Source organism: Crocodylus siamensis, chromosome 10, assembly GCF_052110815.1.
Source record: "Crocodylus siamensis isolate JL-2025a chromosome 10, ASM5211081v1, whole genome shotgun sequence".
NCBI classification, from domain to species: domain Eukaryota; kingdom Metazoa; phylum Chordata; order Crocodylia; family Crocodylidae; genus Crocodylus; species Crocodylus siamensis.
In genome coordinates, this window is record NC_143404.1 from 59412049 (window position 1) to 59432843 (window position 20795).

The following is a 20795-nucleotide window of genomic DNA, read 5'->3' on the forward strand; positions in this document are numbered from 1 at the left end:
GGCTCTGCTCCTCCCCTCCCCTTGCACGACTGCCTGACAGCTACAAGCAGGAGCTGAGGCTCAGAGCTGCACAGTTGTCCACTGTGGTGGGAACTGGGAGTGAGGAAGAGGAAGGGAGCCCCCTCACTATGCAGGGTCCCCCCCAGTTTGCTGGTTCATGTCTGGGCCCATGGGGCAGAGGCTCTGATCCACGTCCCCCCCACCCGGCTTTTCGGCATGGCGGACAGCCATACGGCTTTGAGCCATGGCTCCTGTCTGCAGCTATCAGGCATTTGGGTGGAGGGTGGTGGGGATGGAGCCCTGCCTTCTGGCTTGTGCCAGTGCAGGCATCTGCCTGTCTCCCGTCCCCCCGTAAAGGGCGAACAAATGTTCCATTCACTCCTGATCCAATCTATGCATCTTAGAGAAATCTGTGTAGATTGGATCAATTCTGCCTTGGGCTTTTTGAATGTCTGTACTTAACCTGTATGTGCATGCCAGTAAAGCAACTATGACAGTGGTTCTGAACTTTTTTAGACTCAAGGCACCCTCGGAAAATGCAAGGTCTTAGTTTTCACTTGTGTTTTGACTACAGAAAAACAATTAAGCAGTCCTTCTGTTGCAAAGAACTCAGAAACATTTTTTGCCAAAAGAACGCTTTTGACGCTATATGGATTCCTATTTGAAATCTCAGGTTTTATCTTGTGAATCGAGTGTAGGTGTTCACACATATAACTGTACTCATATTGTGTGGCGCCCTGCAGCACCCTTAAAAGAATCTTGTAGCATCCTGCACTGTGTGAGAGTCACTGTCCTATACTGTTCAAGCACTTAGCTCCATAACTAAGGGGAAATAATAAGGGGAAAAAATCCCTCATGGTTTTCCTGACCCCCTTACTATTGTGTCCAAGTGACCTACTTCTGCGTCCGTTCTGAGACCTTTCTAGCTGTTTCTCCTCAATATTGTACAATGCTCTGTTTAGTGCTGCTATTTCCACCCAAGTCCTACTGCATAGTTTGGGTCAGTAACAAAAATAAGTTCCTTTTTCTTCTGCTGCTCCTGCAGTTGCCTGGAAAAGTGTTCTGAATTCTTACCTTCAACATTGTCACCCAGACTGCTTTGGTTCTGTAGAACATAATGGAGATGAATGCCTGGAAAACATAATCCTTCTCAACCACAAAGAAACGTTTTCTCATTTTCACTACAGAGGTCACGAAAATAAGAACCATGGAAATGTAACGGCCCTATCTGCTCTGGGCACCTTGGGGAAACAGTTCTGCAGGAAAAGAGGAAGCTAAAAACAGAGCCTTCCTCAAATCCAGAAGTCAGTTCCTGTGCCTGCAATAGCTTACATTTCTGTAAACTCTGCTAGTTTCCAGTTATTCTAACAAACATAGCATTATGGTTTTCAGTTGTTTCCTTTGGCTGTGTGCGAAGTGTATTTGAAAGGCAGCAGAGGGAGCAGTGTGAACTGAACATCTTTAACTGGCACTTCATGACCTTCACTGGCTGGGGGCCTATATTTTGCAACTCTGTAAGGCGGTTGGGCTACCATGAAAATGATATGCAGAAAAAAGCATTGTTGTAAAATTTACACAAAAATCTTTGGTTTGCATTTGGGAGGTAACACGCACATTAATTCCACACTGCAGGCCTTTTCCTTCAACAATGTAACTGCTAGAGAAAAAACACAACATACAAACTCCTGTTGTCAGAAATACGTGTGCAGCAGTGTATCCAGCTATATAGCTCCAGTGTAGCTAAGACATCCAGCTGTTCATAAGTATCTGCATTTAACATCATTGCACATGCATTTTAAAAAAAGAGTAGGCATACAAATGGGCATTTGAGATAGAAAATATTCTCCTGTGTTTTGGGAAATAACAGAACAGAGAATGTTAAAGCAAAATGTAGCATCAGATTTTATTCTAGAACATACGAGATAATTAAGTTAAGATTTTGTACAAAAACACCCAACAAACAAACAAAATCTGGGTTATTTAATATTGTTATGTGAAGCATTTTCTGAGCTGTCTAATAAAATCAGTAACTACAGAAGCTCACATTATCAGCTTCCTTATATATGCAGGATTGAGAATTTTCACAGAAAGCATGAATTGCTAATACAGTTATTATGAAGTGTCAAATTTATTCCTGGTGTTAAACAATAAAATCAATGGAGTTACCCAGGAAATGAATATGGCCCTATATTTCCAATTCAAATTATAACAACAGTGAAGCTGTTCCCTACAGGGAAACCTGAAAATTGAACTAAGTAAAGAAGCAAAAAAAAATCCCACGTTGTAGCATGACTTCCAGCAGAATAAATCCAAACTGAGGCTCCAATCCTGCTATGAACACACTGTCTGAAATATTTTTATAGTGCCTGCATTGTAATTAAGACTCATTCAACATTGTTTACCTCTGTTATTCTAGTGCTCTCATCACAATAATATCTAGCTACCGAAGTCTTTGTGTTTGTTACCAATGGTTGTGAACCTCTAGAATGAGTAATCCTGCGATATCATGAGTGCCAGAAAATCTATTCTTGCACTGAGCTAATGGACCCTTTGTAGATCACATTTTTATATAGGTTAACATTTTTTGATTGACCCTTTTTGTATAATACTAGGTATGATTTGTGTGTGTTTCTTTTCTGCAGTCTATTCTTTTATGAACGCCTCACACAGCTTGATTAGTAAAGGATTTTAATACCTGTTCTATGTTCATGTTTCCACCTTTAACCTATAAAAATGATTATATGACGCTTGGCAGTATAGCATGCTAGCATGGTGCCAAGGTTGATGGACAAAAGGCTGTTAGTCTTGTCAAAGCATGCTGAGCCTGAGTCACTCTGATTGTCATCAGCTTGAAACTTTTCCTATAACCCTGTTCTAAGGTCTCAGAACAGGTGTTTTGCCCCCTACTATGTGATCTATAACTTGAATATTTAAAACTAGAGTGAGAATCCACTTGCTAATAAAGGATTGTTTTCTTTGAGAAATTTCCTTCTTCCTATTCTCAATCAGGGAAGTAAGGTCTGTATATTTCATTTTCTCCATGTGTTCAATCACCTCCCTTCCTCTTTACCATTATATGTACTGTAACATCTGTTCATTTCCCTTACATCCAGCTGGCCTTCTCTCTGGATCTGTATAACTCCTCTCCATAGAAGAGAATAGCTTGTGTTGTCTGTGTGCCAAAGTTAAGTCTTTCATCCAAAGGTCTCTGAGCATTTTATGAGCATTATTAATAAATGAAGCCTCACAACTCCCTCTCTTTAAAGGAACTAAATATCATTATTTTCTCAAAGCAGACAGCAGCAGGTGCCCAGCCAAGAACACGGGGTGTACTGCAAAATATTTTGAAGGAGATTCTGATAGAGAACAGTACATAGATGGCCTGGGACAATACTTTTTAGGGACATGGGGTAGGATTTTATTCTTTGTGAGATTAACAGATACCAGTACATGAGCAACTGAAAAAACTGGAGGAGATTGCAGCAAGGAAGATTTAGGCTGGAGACTAGGAAAATGTAGCTGCATGAGGAGTGAAGCACTGGAGTTGGCTTTCTTACAACAGGGATTTGGAGGTTTTCAAGCACAGGTTAGACCAGTGATTCTCAGCCAAGGTGTTGCAGCACTTTGGGGTGCCTTGAGATCTTTTCAAGGGTTCTGTGATGTGCCACACCATGTTATCACTGTTAGGTGTGCAAACATGATTCACAAAATGAACCCAGAATTTTTAAATAGGAATCCAGGGTGTGAAAAACATTCTGACTTGTGACCTTTCTGAGTTCCTTGCAACAGAAGAATTGCTGTATTATTTCTCTGTAGCCGATAAAGTGAAAATGAAGAGACGGCATATTCTGAAGGGTGCCTTGAGTCAAATGAGGTTGTGCCTTGAGTCTAAAAAAGTTGAGAAACCACTGGTTATACAAATATCTGAAAGGGTTAGTTTTAGTGTACTTGATTCTGCTCAGCACAGGGATGAACTTGATCTCCTGAAGTTCTGTCTTGCTGATGTTTCCGTGATGCTCCAATTTCTAGCAATTAATTTTCAACTCATTTTAGTTCTTTAATGAAAAGGAAACTTCTGACCATCTACCCTGCAACTACTCCAGCAAACATTCCCTTGCCGGACTTCAACTGTTCTGCATAGTTTTGCCATTTATTACACTGCACATTTCCTATCAGCAAGGAGCTAAACCTAGTGTTAGCTGCAAGAGAATGGTTATAACTAGCAGGTTTTCTCTGAAATCACACCCTTTGAGACTGTGACCTCATTACTAATCACACTTATGTCACACCCATTCCTGGACTGGAGATCGCTAAGGAAAACTTGGTCTTAAGATGTCAGCAAGCCTTAAAACAGTTTCTGAAAGATGCATTTTCCACTTCTTACCCTTCACTAATAGCACTCACCAGTCCCCTTCCTATTTGAGTTATCTTTTAAACATTAATTGAGTCCGGAGTCCAGAATGAGCAAATCCGTAGTAATGTGTCGGCCATGGGGTTGGTCACGGAGCACCTCTTTACTTTCCTCAAAGTCAATATTAAATCAAGGCCATAGGAAGTATCTTTTGGATATGAGTTCTGCTAACCAAAGGTCCATTTATGCCATTTGGAAGGCTTTGTGTAAGCCCTATTGACCTAGATATATTGGGTCATGTAACAATCTAGATAAACTAACAGACCACAGTAATTTCAGCTGGATAATATATGCTTCACTTTTCTGTCTGAGCCCATTGTGTAATGTTGCTGACACAAATGAGGCCATGCATTTCCATGGTGGTTTTAAGTGGCAATCCAAGCACGGGGCAAGGATGATCTAAGTATGCAGTAAAAGTTTTTCATAGATTCTTTTAAAGAGTCTAGAAATTAATTTTGGCTATGATGAGCTTCTATTGCTGAAGTGTAAAGATCAAGAGATGAAAGTTCATGGGTTGGCAAAAGGGATTTGGTTTCTGGGATTTTGTATTCTGTTCTTAGTAACCCTGCCTTATTGTGTGACCTGGGCCAAATCTCTTGAATTTACACTTTTAGAGTTTCCTTTTCTATAAAATGAGACTGATGCTGTAACAGTTCATTTTAAAAAACACATTGAAATTTTTAGATTAAAAGGCTTCAGAATGGAATGTTAAGTAAGACCTTAATTCAGCTTTCTTTTCAGTGCCCAGAATTGTGTTTGTACAAATAGGCAATGCAATAAATTGTATGGTACACACTAGACAGACAGGGTTCTTTGGGTGAATCTGAACAACCTTGTCTACCTATGTCCTTAGACCAACATGACTACAACCTACATCCATAGTACACACTATTTACATGTCTTTGGGACTGAAAAAAGACTGTGCACTCACCCAAACTTAATGTAAGCAGGCTCATTAAGTAGAAAATAGCCTATCTTTCTGTCAGTGCTGGGGTACTAGCAGTCCTGCAAGTGACCACTCCTGTCATTTTCAAGGCTTTTAATAGACAGTTTTGTGTCTGATAGTCAAAAATTAGCCAGTGCTTGCCAGTGAGCTTGCCAGTGTCAGGGCTGCTATCTCCCCTCATTTGCAAGCTTTCTAATAGTAGCTCTGAAACTGCCCAGTTCCTATCATTTCAAGGTTTCTGATAGTAACCCTTTGACAGTGCTCATATCTGGCACTGAATGTTTTCATGTAGGGAAACAGAGAGCATTGTAAAATGCTGCTGAAAGATGCTACGTGTCTAAGCAGTTTCTATGTGCCTCACTGCTATAGAGATCATTGAAACAAAATGAAAATTGTAGACAATATGTACATAGTGTTGATTAAAAATTAATTTTGATTTAGTTGATTAAAAATCAATTTTATTTAATTTTAAATAGACCCTGTTTTGATTTCTTTGATTATCCTATTTTTTCCTCCCATTTCTCTTTTTCCTAATGGAAAGAAGAAAGCTAAGGAGAGAGAAAAGAGGCGGGGAAACGGGGAAAAAAATTTATTTGACTAGGAATGGATCAGAATGACTCATTTTGATGAATTAAAAAACTGTGGAAGAAAAAATCAAAAACTTTTTTTTTTTTAAAAGTACCGAGGCATTTTGTAATAAGCCTTTATCACGTGGCAATGTTGTCCGGCAGTGAGCGTGTTACCAATCTAACGTACCTAATGGCAATGCACCCAAAGGACACGTTCACGGGACTAAGCCAAGAGACTGTGCTGCCTCTGTGCCTTTGAAACTGGGGTTCACCCCATCACGCTCCTGACATGTAACGGCCACGTGAGGGGGCTGCCGTGAAGCAGGCATGCTGGGTTTTGGTGTAGGCACATCCACGCTGTTGCCAGGGGTCAGCACCAAGACGGGACCTCCTGACTGGGCCGAAGCCTAGGGGCAACAGGACCAGGCCATTTAGAAAAGTGCGAGTGTGTGCGTGTATAGATGTGCTTATGTGTGTGTATGCATGTGTACGTGTGCCTGTGTGTATGTGTACATGTGTAGGGGTGTGCATACATGTATAGGTGTGTGTGTGACCTCAGAGCTCCCCCTCCCCTTCCCCCCGCCACACCAAGCCCCGCCCCTCTCCCCTCCGTCCCACCCCATTGGCCGCCGGAGGCGGTGGGGTCAGAGGTCAGCCGGGGAGGCGGGGGGGGGGGGAGAGCGAGATGTCAGTCACGTGACGGCTCCAATATGGCGGCGCCGTGTCCCTGGCGCTGCGGCAGCTGCTGAGGGAGCCGCGTCTCTTCCGGATCATGGGCCGGAGCCTGTGAGCGCGGGGTCGCCCGTTTCGTGGGGGGCGACGGCCATGCAGCCCCCGGCGCGGGAGCAGGACACGCGCACCAAGAGCATGTTCGTGTCCCGGGCGCTGGAGAAGATCCTGGCCGAAAAGGAGGCGAAGCGGCCGCCGCACGGGCAGTTGCGGAGAGCCTGCCAGGTGGCATTGGGTGAGTGCGCCGGGGGTGGGCCGGGCTCCTGCGCCGCGGGGTCGAGCTGCGCTGCCACGTTGGATCCTCCTGGACTTTGCACCTCCCAGGGAGGATCCCCGGGGAGGGGGCGGTCAGGCGCGCACCTCTCCACACACCTGGGGGAAGCAGAAGTAGGATGGGGGCATCTCCACAGGGAAGGGCAATGCTGCAGATCCTCCTTAGGCTCATCCCACCCTGGTGTCTCCGCCAGTCGGATCTGGAGTGGGTGGTCACAGGCTCCTCAGCTTGAACAGCAGAGTTATCTATCCTGCTACTGCTTTGACATGTGTTGTCTCCTTCCAGCAAGGCAGCACTTGGAGGTGGCCATTTGTGTGTGGTCAGCTTCGGGGGGCACCTCTGCTGCTTTCTGCATCCCCACTGCTTCATTTTAGAGTTTATGGTTTTCCTGCAAAAGTCATTTGCCGTCTAGCCAAAGCTGTCCGGGGGCGTTTTGGTAGTGTTCCTATTTTTGAGGGATCACATCAACTTGAAATCAGATTGCAGTCGGTGTTGCAAATTCCAACCTGGAAACTTCAGTGTCTGCACAGTTGTTTGCACCCTTGTAGTTGGGTTTTTTCTGTTTTTTTGGAGGGTTTTTTCCCTTCAAAGTGTGTATTCCCTATTACTGTGCAAAGACCCAAAAGGGAGGAAAAGACTAACTGAATAGGGAGGGAAGAGTGAAACTTTACATTTAGAAGGATACAAAGTCCTGTTAAATGTAAACAGACAGAAATAGTGATGCTGGCTTCTGCCACTTCCCCCCCCCCACCCTTGTACAACAATACTGGGTGTTAATTGCAATGACAGTATGGGAAGAAGTGTATATATAAGGGGTTATATATATTTACAGTTATGTGGTAATCTTGACTTCTGCATATGGCCTGAGCACTACATTAGGATAAGGGCCCTGTGCTGTTCAATACACAGAAAAGATCTCTGCCCTGAAGAATTCATAATCTAGGGCTTCCATCCAACAGCTGCATCTGTGTGCCCAGATAGATGTGTGCTTGGACCCTGTGGCAGGACTAAATAATAATGTGTAAAAGACAATGAGAGTGGGGAGAAAAGAACGAATGGAGTTGTTGAGATAAGAACATGTGTCCATATATATATGAGATGTCATAATTAGCATTCATGTTTTAAAAAGTTTAATCATATTTAATTTATATTGAATAACATACTTGCTGCCTACTGGTAAGCATGTGGGTTTTGGTTTCTCACTATTCTTATTGCTTTCTTATTCGTAGCTTTTGAGGTAAAACAGAAAACCGAAACCCTCTTATGAAATCAACCAGTGTTGCCTTAAATTAATTGTGTTTTCTCTTTCACTGGGATGATTCTGCTAATGAATAAATAGTAAAATTGTGCATGTGTGGTTTTTTTTTCTTTTCTTTTATTAAACTGCAAAATTAAAAAAAAAAAGTAAATATGTGCTTGAAGATGATGGGTTTATTTAATATAAGTAATGTAATTCCTCTTGCTCAGAATCCGGTAAGGGTGATGTAAAAGGATTCATAGTGTTGATGTGGATGTGTGAGGGAGAAGGAGATAATGGTGACGGGTATCATGAAGCTGAAATTTTATACTTGAGTCATCTAGTCTAATCCCCTGCACAAATACAGGATGTGATCTTCCTAAACCTTCCGAGACAGATGCATGTCCATCCCTCTCATGAAAACTTGGGTAACCTGTTCCATTATCTTGCTGTTTTGACACTTAAGGAAGTTTTCCCTGAGTTGTATCCTAAAGTTTTTCTGCTGCACTTCAGATCTGTTGCTGCATCTCTCTGTGGCAAAGGAAAAATGTTTCTCTTTCCTTTACAGCTGCCTTCCAGATATTTAAAAACTGGTATCGCATGCCCTCCTCACCAACTTGTAGTAACTGTTCTTCAAACTAAACATACGTGTTTCCATCTGATTTCCAGTTTGCTTTTCAGCCTCTTTTTAGTCTTCATTACTCATTTCTGGACCAACTCCAGGTTGTCTATATCCTTCTTAAGACAGACTGCTCAGAATGACTCCATGTTCCAGCTGAGGCCTGAGCTGTGTTGGTACGGTCACCTCCTGTGCCTTTCCTACAGTGCTTTTGTTTAACTTTCTTTTTTTTCCCTATTTTGTAAGTTATGGCATCTGCAATAAACAAGCTGGAATATAATTATTCTAAATTCCATTTATTAGAGTAGTAAATTATTAAATAAATGAAGGTCTCTTCAGTTAGATGACTTACTGGTATGTTAACCCACAAATTAGCAAGTGAGGTTACAAAACACTTGTATAGATGTCACTCATGCTACCCATATGATTGAAATACATGGTGCACATAGAGTTGGTCCACATCCTAAATAAATGGGGAGGTCCAGGCCCTCTGTTCATTTGCTCTTAATTCCTTATTAAGCACCTGACAGAACCTCTCTATATTAAACGAGTAGATTTGAATTATGTAATGTTAGCACTGTTTAGCACTAAAATTAAATAACTTATTCTAATATCTAACTTTAAGACCACACTTCTGTAACTCTTGTGTTATATACAGGCTCAATTCAAATTAACTTTTAAATTCCATTGCCACTCTTAAAATCAATGGATAATATTAGAAGATTTGACCAAGGAATGTGTCATATTAAACTGATCTGGGGTTGTGGCAAAGGGGACCTTGATCATGCTTGGCTGGTCCTGTAACACTAAATTATTCTGCCGGTTATAGCTATCTGAGCTTCATATATGTCAGGAATTAAGAAATCCTGTAGATAAACTACAAAAACCTACAAAAAAGCCCCCAAAACCTCTTCCTTGTTATACTGGAGAAAATCTAATGGGAATAATACTTCTCTGAAATTCTGAAACAACAAAAAGTAAATATAACATTAGTCTGCTGATGAGAGGATGGAAATTCAAGTGAATTGCCACATTACAGTGAATGTTGTAGTGATTCTTATTCAGAAGTGGAGGTACTGTTTCTCTGTAATTTAAAGAATTTTCTGACTTTTCTGACAAAAGTCCTACTATCCCCAGTTAAACTCAGGCTAATATATTTTTTTAGGGACTGCAGAACTACTTGATGTCTAGCATAAATTCCATTAAAGGAATGAGAAACAAGTAATATATTTTTTAAAAGGCCAGAGAGGAATGAAAGGGAGTGTCTAAGGCATGTAAAATGTTTTGCTTGCTATGCCCAGTAACACAATTAGTTCCTGTAGACTTTTCAAAGTCTGAGGCGCATAGAGCATTGGGTGAGAATAAATGGAGTTTGAATAGATTCCTTCATTCCACCTTTTGCTTCAGTGGTGGATGTAATAGTTGCAGCTTGTACTCATAGTGCCAGTAAATCCCAGGAGAGACTGGGAGAAATGGAGCTTTTAAACAGAGGAGGCTTTCTGTTGTGCTCTAGGGAACAGTGTACATAGGAAAACCAGTTTTCAATAGACAGGTACCTAGTACTTCCTGTATAAATAGTTGTTTGATAAACGTACTCTAAGTATATGACTCCTGAAGAGTTACAAAGAGACATAGAGAAAACATAGGACAGCAGTTAGAGTGGATGCAAAGCCAGTCATACCTCTGTTTCAAGCAGTACTTGGCAGTGGGCTGTGATAACCTTCTCTGTGGATCCTGGTTTTCTCTTATTTAAAAAAAAAAAAAAAAAAAAAGCAAATTCTCTGATTAAAAATGCACAAATCCATGATTAAAATGAAACATCACTATAGATGTATATAGGTATCAGTTGAATACAATGTTTTATTGATATATTTACAATTTTTAAAGCAACTGGAAGCCTACCAGCGCCTCAGTCTCCATAGTAAAATAAATTCTAAATACCTATGAATTTTAATGTTTGATTTTGGGTTTTTTATTATGGAACGTCAGAACTCCCCCTGCCCCCTTCACTCACCAGGCTGTCTCCTGCCTCTGCTTTGTGGTGCTGAGCAGCCCTGACATGCCAGTGCCCTGCCCATGTTACTGCCCCTCACTCCCAAGCCACAGCCTCCAGCCCTGCCGGAGGGGACCGCCAGCTGCTAGAGCTACAGGGCCAGGGACCCATGTCTGCAGCCCCCTGCAGCAGTGCCTGAGCTCCAGCTGCCACCTGTGGGAGGCAGCGGCTATTGTGGCAGAGCACAGTGTGGAGATTGACTTTCCTCCCGTACGGGTGACACAGTCAGAGCAGAGCCAAAGTTATGGGGGAGGTGGGTGCGTGCTGCCTGCTGCAGGCTTGGGCTTGGGCTCCCCACCCAGCTGCCTTCCCCCAAGGGTCCCTGCAGTGCAGTGGGCGGGACCTGGTACAGCACGGCAGAACAGAGTGGGGCCAGACAAGGAAGCTCATTGCTGCTGCTGCTGGGAGCTCTACGCCGCCATGGTGAAGGACCCCCTGCCTGCCAAGCAGCAGCGAGGTCACAATTCCATGCTGTCACCCATGCTGCCGCTACTGTGTTGGGTCCTGCCTGCTGGGCTGTAGAGATCCTAGGATGAGGACAGCAGGCTCATCCCAGCCCCACAGTGGATAGCCTGCCCCTGCCCTGCACCCAAATCTGGGGGCATGTGTGCCCCCCCTCTGGAGTGCATGCAGCAGCAGGGAACCAGCCCCTTCCTCCCCACCCCACCCCAGATGAGCTGCCGTGTCTGTTCCACTTCCTGCCTGGGCCCCACAACCCACAGCAGCTGGGCACCAGCCCTGCCCAACTCCCTCCCTCAGTATGGGGGCCTTAACCCTGCCCCGCCAGACTTACTTGTGGCAGCTGCTCTCCAGGCTGCCTGGTGGTCATATGCACGTGTACATATGCCCATGGCACCCCCTGCCTGACTGCCCTCCTCCTGCTCCCTGCAGCCCCTTTCGGGCTGGAATTCTGCCAGCCTGGAAGGGGAAACCCACCATTTCCCTGCAGTTTTCTCCTTAAAGGAGAAAATCGGGCTTTTACCACATTTTTCTGTGGTGAGTGGAAAACCCAGATCCCTGGTCTTCTCTGTCCAGGTAGTTTAAATGACAGCCAACCAGGTAGCATGATCTTTGCCAATGGAGGAAAAACTAGGTTTTTTATATTTGATGTTTAAGGCTTCTGTTAACATATGCTAAGTAAACCTTTTATAAAATCAGATTAGCCAGGACACACATTTGCTGCCTATCCTGTATGACCTTCTGTGGCATCCTTGAATAAGCAATTGCAGTGTGTAATATATGAGCTAAAATTCACAATATAGTTGGGTAGCCTGTTAAAACAAAACCCCAGTCTTAAGATGTGACTTCTTGGAGATGTCTAGCTAGCACTCAGTATAGACAGCAGATGGGTTGTTTTTGGGGGTTTTTTGGGTTTTTTAAATAATACCTTTTTCCTAGTGAAGACACATGTTACAGCCTCTTGGCCAGCATTTGTTGTGGAAACGGGAGCCAGCAAGGTGTGTCATGTTGGCAAAGAGAGGGTCTTGCATCACTACCAGTAGGTTTCTCAAGAGGGCTGGTAGGGTGTTGTTTGCTCTACAGACTTATCTTTGTGTTAAGCATTTCTTGATTCATGGAAACCTGAAAATGTGACTATGTTACAGACCAGCAAGCACACCATAGTTTTGCTGTGTTTTAAAGATTTTTTTTCTTTAGAGGTACATTGCTTGACTTTCTGTTTAAAGCTGCACAGCTTGCAGTGATGCATTGTATGGGAGAACTTTATTTTCTCCTGGAGATTATGAATGTAGAGGTTTGACTTTGAGGGCTCCCACAAGTCAGCTAGTGCAGCCAATCACACTTTCCATTTGATATCTAGTCTGCAGCCCAGGTGCAGTCACAGTATGGATCTTCCACAGCTCAGTGACATGCTGTTGCTGTGGCAGCTTTCATATTGCTATGGCTTTGTTGAGAGGCAGTGCAAGAAGTTGCTAAAGGCCATGTTAGGTATTCCAGCTGAGGTTGTTACCTAGAGAATGTGAAGGCATGAGATTGAACAGGGAATGCACCAACTGCAGAAGGAGCTGCGGGAAAAGATGCTGTTGTGAATAGATGCAGTCTCTTTATAGTGGATGAAATGCTCTTGGTTCAACAGCTGTTCTAGAAATGACCTACAACCAATGCAGGGACTGTATATTGTGGAGATGGGTGTGGAGATGGGTATGTAGCTGTGGACCCAGAGCTGTGCAAGGAACTTGTGCTGCCCCTGGATATGGGAGCGTAAGAACAAGAATGGCAGTTACAAGTTAGAAGCGCATGGCTTTCCCCTCTTGGAATTTGACTGTGGCTGATTTAACTGCTGGCAAGTCCTGTGGATATTGTGGTGATGTGGTTTGGCAACAATTTCTGTATCTTGCTACATATGCCAAGTTATTTGTGTATGAAACTTTAAAATTGTTATGTGTACATCCATGGCTCGCTCTTCTTCAATTTCCAAGGAAGTATATTATTAAAAAGCATACTATTCATTTATGAGGTAGGCCTTGGTAGATCAGAAGTTTGGGAAACCTTTTTCTAAAATGGGTTCCCAACCCTTGGACCGTGAAGGGTTGGCTGCCAATCTGCAGGAGGGTTGGCTGCCAGACCGGAAATCCGGAAGTGACTGGCATACTGTGAACCAGCAGCCAACCCTTTTTCATATTGAGTATAAAAAAGGGTTGGGTGCCTGCTCGCAGTATGCCGGCCACTTCCGGTCCATGGTTTGCCAGTCCACAGCATAAAAAGGTTGGGGAACCCCAGTTCTAAAACACTGGGGAAACTCATCCAGACCTTAGCTAAAAAGCTGTTGTTGAGTAGTGTAGGATTTGGAGGCTAATGTCTTGGGGGCTTCAACATGAAAGGGACTTCTTGTCATTTAAAAAAAGAGTGGAACAGTTCATACTACAGCAAGACTAATGAGTAGCAGAAATTCTCAGTGCAAAAAAAAGTCAGAGATTATTGCAGTATTAAGGGCGCACATTAATCCTAGCCAAGTCTCTGCAAGGCCAAGATTCTTAAGAATTTTCCATCTTAAACATACTGTTTGAAGAATAAGAGCAGGCAAAAAAATTCTCAGTTCCTATGTATGGCCTTCTGTATGCCTTGGAGAAGCAGACACTTGAATGCAAAAACTAACATTCCCTAGTCCTTTTCAGTTTATATAATAACAGAGCTTTGAAGTTCTTTTAACTTTCTCTTCTAAATGCTTCTCAATAAATCAACATCTATTATAAATTGTAAATTTTTATTTTAAGTGTTTTAAACTTTTTACAGAAAATCCAGTTCTTTGGCAAGTATCTTTTTGGACTTCTTTTTAAGGAACAATCTCTAAAATAAGTTACTTTTCCATTAGAAACTTTTGTTTGAATGTTGATCTGATCTAGTTTCTTGTGAGACTGAAATGTTTCTAGAGTGTGGCTTGGCCTAATACAGACTACAGAAAAATTTTTGGGGTGTCCAAGCAAGGACAAGCCTTTTTCTATGCAGTGGTATTGGCAGTAGGTTTGGAGGGACTGACTTTCATCACTTCCTGGCAGAAACTAAGTTTTGTCAAAGTGTCTGTAGCTGATTGGGTGGGGGTGGGGGCACGGAGAAGGGAAGTGGGGAAAAGGTGAGTGCTGAGTGTAACCTTAAGAGTAAGGGTCAACTCAAGGAGGTGGCCAGCCAATTTCATGGGGAGATTGTGGAGCTGGCTGCCATTTTCACAGGCTGATTGTGGTGCCCCCCCCACCCCCCCGCCACCTCTATCCAAGGGGCCTTGGTGGCCTCACCCCTTGCCACTGATTGGTTGCAAGGACTGTCTGTCATTTGTCCTCCTCACCCATTGGTAGAGAGGGGCAGAGCTGCAAAACAGGCAGCACTCTCAGCCAATCAGCAGTGAGGGGTAGGGCAGTAGTCATCTTGGACTTCCCTTTGGTCTGGCAGTCCCCCCCACCCCCACCCCCCCGGTGTGCTGCATGGCTAGGCTGTAGCAGCATGGGGACTGCTGGCTTCCTCTGGGGAGCTAGCATTTTATTTTCAGTCAGGGGTTTTTGTTTTGTTTGGGTTTTTTGCAATTTCCGCAAAATTACAGTTTTGTTAGGTCCCTACCCATGAGTGGATGGCTTTAATATGATGCCCCTGAAATATAAAAACACAGAGTAGTTTTAGTGACTGTTCTTTGCATCTCTCAGTATATCTGTCATACTTGAATGCTGGGGGCAGAGGGAAGAGTGCGGGAGTTAATCTAAATGCAATATACTTCTGTGCACCAGGAATACAAGTGACACTGTTAATAACATGTTATAAATAGAAGCATGAAGCATGTTGATAATAAAAATTTAAAAATGTTGTGGTCAAACAGCTGGTGCACAGCAAGCACTAGGATCTCTTTTTGGTATTGCTAAATCAAAACTTTTTCCTTTTTTTAATTAAAAAAAGAAATTTCTGGTCCTGATTGGGTGGGGGGGGGGAAATTGCCTGAATCTGCTCATAACAGACCTATCTCAGAGAAGTGTGAAAATACGTGTCACTTCAAGAGGGCATGAATTCTGGAGCCAAAGCTTAATTGAAATGTTAACGTTAACTTGTGTCATTGCTTTAGAAATCCAGGTCCTGGGATTGTGGGCATAGCTTCAATACTAGTTTTCTTTGCCAAGTCTCTCTCTTTGGCTTTGGTATACTGTGCTAATAAAGCCTGTGCAAGTGTTTTAAGCAGTCTGTCCCCATATGCACAAACAACCGGCCAATAATAAAGATTTAGACCAGCCTAAAGATGAGGTAAACAGGTGCTTGATCAGTAATTTGTTAGATGCTTTTCCATGATCTAGCTGCCAGAATAATTTGTGGCATGCTCTTAGTGTAGCTTTGCCTGCATAATTATGCCTCTATCCAGTTTTTCCTTACTGTGGTACCTAAATCCCAGAACTAAGGATCTTAATACTTTTGTTCATAAAACATTTGACTCTACTGCTTGTTTAACCTCTGTTCTTTGGCTTCCTTTATACTTTTGGCAGATGATTTCCCCTGATTTACCTTTTCCTTTCTTGCTTATATTCCACAAAGGGATTCATAACAGGTTTAATATTGAGCTTGGAAGAGTTGGGACTGAGGTGGTATTTGTAGCAGCTTTCTCTAACGACACAGGAAGTAGCAAAGGCCAGTACTATTCAGTTGGAAATGTCGTTTTCATCAGTCAGCAGATAATTCTGGTCTGTTACCTGCAGCAGTGTTTTCGGGGAGGAGAGGGTAGAATAAGCCTACAACTCCTTTCCTTTTTAAACAAAAATGATTATATGCAAGATAAGGCAGTTGAGCAGGGGAGGCAAACCTGAGATCAAACATGGCTTGAACAATGGAAGACTTGGATTCCATCCCATCTGTGAGCCAAGTATCGGCTAGCAGAAACCATCTAATAAAATAAAAGCCTTAGTTAGTCTGTCTGTCTGTCTGTGTGTCCGTAACGCTTTTGCCCAACTGCGCATGTGCCGATTGGCTGGGCGGGTGAGCGGGTGGGACCAGCTGAGTTCAAACGGGAGCTCCTCTGCAGCCGCCACTGCCTCCTCCAGTGTGGCAGCTTCCTCCATCCCACCTCCACTTTATAAGTGTCCCTGTTTTTTTTTAAGCCCCCTGATCACTGTCCAGGTGGGTTTTTTTTAAAACTGCCCAGAGGTTCAGGGTTTCCCTTTTGCTCTGGGGGTAAGAGCAGGGAGAGGGCAATGGGAGGCAGCAGGGAGCACACATGGACTTGTTTGCAGCCATGCGGTGCTCCCTGCTGATTGCCTCCCCCTGCATCCACCCCTGGAGCACAGCAAAATCTGAAACATTTGGTCAGGGCAGGGGGAGCGGGGGCTGCAGCTGTGACAGGGCAGGGGGGTGGGGAGGGTTGCTTGTTTTCCAGCAGGGGGAAAAGGGGTGAGGGCCAGCGGAGGCAGCACAGGTGCTGGTGCCTGTACTCAAGGGGCTGAGCAGCCACTGCCTGGGGAGGGGGGAGAGGGAGAGGGGCTGTGGCCTGGCTGCCTTGCAGGGCACTGCAGCCCTATCCCAGGGTGGGAATGGCACAAGCCTCCCTTCCTCTTCCCTCAGCCCACGCTGGGGCTGGACGTGCTCTGCCGCTGCCTGTGTGAATTGAAGCCACCGTGCTCCTGCTCAGGCAGGACGGGGGCAGCTGGGGCCCTCCTGCAGGGAGGGGGGGACAGGGGGCTGGGGACAGTGGGTTGGGAGTGTGGGGGGCTTTAGGTCAGGAGTGAGGGGCACTGGCAGCACTGGGGGGCTGCAGGGCAGGAGTTGGGGGCACCAGCAGGGACAGGGTTAGTGGGGCTGTGGGTCAGGAGTGAGAGGCACTGGGGTGGAGGCGGGGGACTGTGGGCTGGGAATGCAGGTCAGTGGCAGCATCATGGGGCTGTAAGTCAGGAGTGAGGGGCACCAGCAGGGACGGAGGAGAGGGCTGCAGGTTGGGAGTGAGGGGCCTAGGGGGGCAAGGTACTGTAGTTTGGTGAGTAAGAGGCACTGGCAGGGCTAGGGGGCCTGTGACTTGCCAGTGAGGGGCAACAGAATGGGCAGGGCCACCCTTTGAGGTCGGCCATGTAAACACGCCTTTGAAATCCATCATTCGTGACGGGCAGTTGGTATGAGAGAGGTCTCATTTTGTAAGAGAGACCTGAACAATTCATTTCCAGGCATGATAGTTTCAGTGAGTGTTTAATCCTTGACTTCTATTTAACTGTATATAAAAGTAAAACAGTAACTATCAAAGAGTTGAAAGAGAGGCATTTTAGATGATTGCGTCAAGTTCTTTTGTGATGAACCGGACGTTAATTTGCATTTTGGTAACCTGTTGCATTTTTCAGTCGCCACGAATATAGATTCTAATTCAGGGATGGGCAAAATATGGCCTATGAGTCAGATCCGGCCTGCAAATTGATTGTATCTGGCCTGTGACTGCCCCTGTGGTGCTCTGCTTAGGCATGTAGTGCCTAGCATGTGTCCCCATGGCTGCCACTGCTTTCCTGTGCTGCCTGCTGCCCAGAGGGGCGCAACAGGAGGAGGAGGAGCTGCTGGAGGTGGGGGGAGGCCAAGCAGTACCCAGATGACTGCAGAAACAGTGGGTGCAGCCCTGCCAGGAAACTGCATATTGGCCCAGGGCAGTGCCATCAGTGGGTCTGGGGCAGGTGTGGATGGGAGTATGGCGTAGGCTGCTGCAGGCGGAAGCAGGTGAGGCTTTGTCTCATGCGGAGTGGTGTGGGGGCAGCTGCAGGCCAAGGGGGAGGGACACAGATCTTACCTACACCCTACTGCCTGGGTGAGCTCTGCTGCACATGCCCCCTGTTGGCACTTGGGAATAGAGGGTCTCTAATCTCAAAAATACCCCTCAAATATACCTTCCTTGGTGATTTGTTCTTATATAAATTGCTTTCTCATACTGCTTTCGTTTCTCCATTTTACAAATGACAATAGCACTAACTTGCTGATCTACTTCTTGGGCATTCTGTGATAAGTTTTCATTTATTTTGAAAAAAAAAAAAGGATATTCAAAGGTTTAGAACATGTAATACAGAGCAAGTCATCGTCTAAAATGCTGACCCACTCTACCAGGCAGTGGGCTCCCTGTCTAGCTGTACAAACTGAGCTGCTTATACAATAAGATTCTGTGGTCGCATCTACGTGTGCTATTAATCCAAAGTAGGCTTACTGCACAGTAAAAATACTGTGCAGTAAGCCTACCTGGGAACAGATTTGTTCACAGTGGGAGAAGCCTGGTACAGGGCTGCTCCTGCCCTGCTCTCCCCCGCTGTAGCAGCCAGGGGGAGCTCCAGGCTCCTCCTGGGTGCTAGCCCAGGGACTGGCAGGAGAGCTCTGCCAGCTGCAGTGGCAGCTGTCTCCTGACCCTGTACACATTGGCAGGGGTCCTGATATGCACAGGACCAGGAGACAGCTGCTGCAGAGCTCTCCTGCCCCAGCACTTGGGGATAAGCCCCATGCCCAGTGGGGGCTTCGCAGTGCAGCCTGGGGCTGTCCAGAAACCGTCCGGTTCTGGGGCATGTCCCAGCCAGCTTCAGGCCGAGTGGAGAGTTCAGCCCTTGCTTGTCCCCCAGATTAGCCAACTCTGCTGAGGAGCTGGGACAGGGGACAAAGAGCTCTCCAGTCCTGGTGCTGATCAGCTCCTAGCTTCTGTGGGGAGCCAGGGAAATGAGCAGCACCAGGACTGAGAGAGTCCCCTATCCCCTGTGGCTCCTTGCTGGCTAGTCTGACCAGGAGCAAATTTGTTCTTGGACAGTGTCTACATTTGTTTTACTGCTCAGTATCTACTACACAGTTAATTTACTATTTGTATTTATAGACTAGCCAATTGCCCATCAAGAATGATGGGCGAGGGGGGTCCCTCTTACCCCACCCTCGCCCCTGCAGCTTCAGGGTTGGGCCCGTTCTACACCTCCCCTCCCCCCTTTTTGGGGCTGGTGTTGGGGCGTGGCAGCCGCGGCAGTGGTGGGGTGCTGCCACCATGCCCTCTCCCTGTCAGCTTTTGTCAGGGCCTGGCCTCTCCTTGCCCCCCTGCGTCTGGCCCTTCCCCTGCTTCCCATCCAGTTGGGGGAGTGAGGGGAATGGGCCTGCTCCTCCCCTCCCCCCTGCTCCATTGCTGCTGCCTGTAGCGAGTGGAAGGGAAGCAGTCCAGCTGTGTTGGCCTGGCTTTCCCCCCACCCCAACTCCATCCCCTGTGTCCCCGCCATCATGGCAGCACTCCGCCACACCGTCTCCTGTTCAAACACTTGGAGCACTCTGGTTGGTTGTCAGCCAATCAGAGTGCAAATAAAGCATTATGGACAGACAGAATAAGGCTTTTATAATATTAGAATAGTAGCTAAGTGCACAGTAGACTAATTTTACTCTACAGTAAATATGAGTACATGTAGATGCTGATGCTTTGCTGCTCAGTAGACTACTATACGGTAAAGTGTCTGGTGTAGATGTACCCCATGTGCATTTCTTTTGTCCTTGTCTTATGCTGCTACTAGCAATAGAAAATGTTAGACTAGGTCAGCCAGGTGGGTTCTTCATCATTGCACTGTCTTATTGCCTGTGTTTTGATTACACTAGCATTTCCTAGAAAGTGGGAGAAATACTTTTAAATTTCTCTTCGGGTGAAGTCCAGTAGTGGATCAAATTCTCAGGTGGGCTAGTGAGCACGAGGGTTTGATTTGAAAGGGATTGGAATGAGAGTGGAAGTATTGGTTGACTAACTAATTCTGGCATTGCTGAGAAATTTGCATAAACTCCACAAAAACAAAATTGGGAGAGGAGGTTCCAATATTTTAAGAAATTCCATTGTATTTTTCTTTAAAAATGGGACTACTGTTTTATGAAGCATGGAAAAGGTTCAACCTGTTCAAAGTACTTTGAGAGCTTTGCATGGCAAGTGCAAACTCTCATTAAACTCTAAACAACTGTAGATGCCACAGAGAGGCATTGCAGTTGCCATGTGTTAACGAATTACATCGTGAGCCAAGTGGCCCACTATATAGTATCAGCACTTGAACTTAAGAGAGACTCTAAGCATTCCACTGGGGAGAAAAATATTTGCCGTTCTACGTAGGCTTTGTTACTCGATGTGGATGGTGTGTTTCAAAGTCTACCAGTAGATAATATCTGCTGGCTGCTAATAGTAAAAGCATAATCATAGTACTTGAGTCCTGCAGGTGTCTCAGCAGTTTTGTCATCTCCTTTCTTACTGTCATTTGCATAATTACACTTTTGAGAGTGCTTATGTAACTGGCACTGTCCAATAGGGGTTGCAAAGAGTACCTATGAAGTGAATTGCCTATCACTTGGACTTAACTTTGTAACTGGAACTAGTATGGTTAATAGTAGCAGCCCAGTGGAGTTATGGTCCACAATTAAATCTAGATGCTATACTAATAAAAATAACCATATTGGGATGTTAAATTGATACCACTTTGAGTAAGGTGATGAAGTCTCTGTTGATACTTCTGAAGACTTCTGGAA

General features: G+C 44.9%; 1 protein-coding gene across 3 annotated transcripts in view; it reads left to right on the top strand.

Moving 5' to 3' along the window:
- The first annotated feature begins 6619 nt into the window (after positions 1-6619).
- The window catches only part of ARFGEF2 (ARF guanine nucleotide exchange factor 2), a 58838-nt gene continuing 44662 nt past the window's right edge, over positions 6620-20795 (top strand). For all 3 annotated transcript variants that reach the window (XM_090064798.1, XM_090064799.1, XM_090064801.1), the window contains exon 1: positions 6620-6890. In XM_090064798.1, coding sequence (XP_089920924.1) covers positions 6752-6890 — 139 coding nt within the window. In that variant the 5' untranslated portion in view covers positions 6620-6751. The remainder of the gene's footprint in view (positions 6891-20795) is intronic.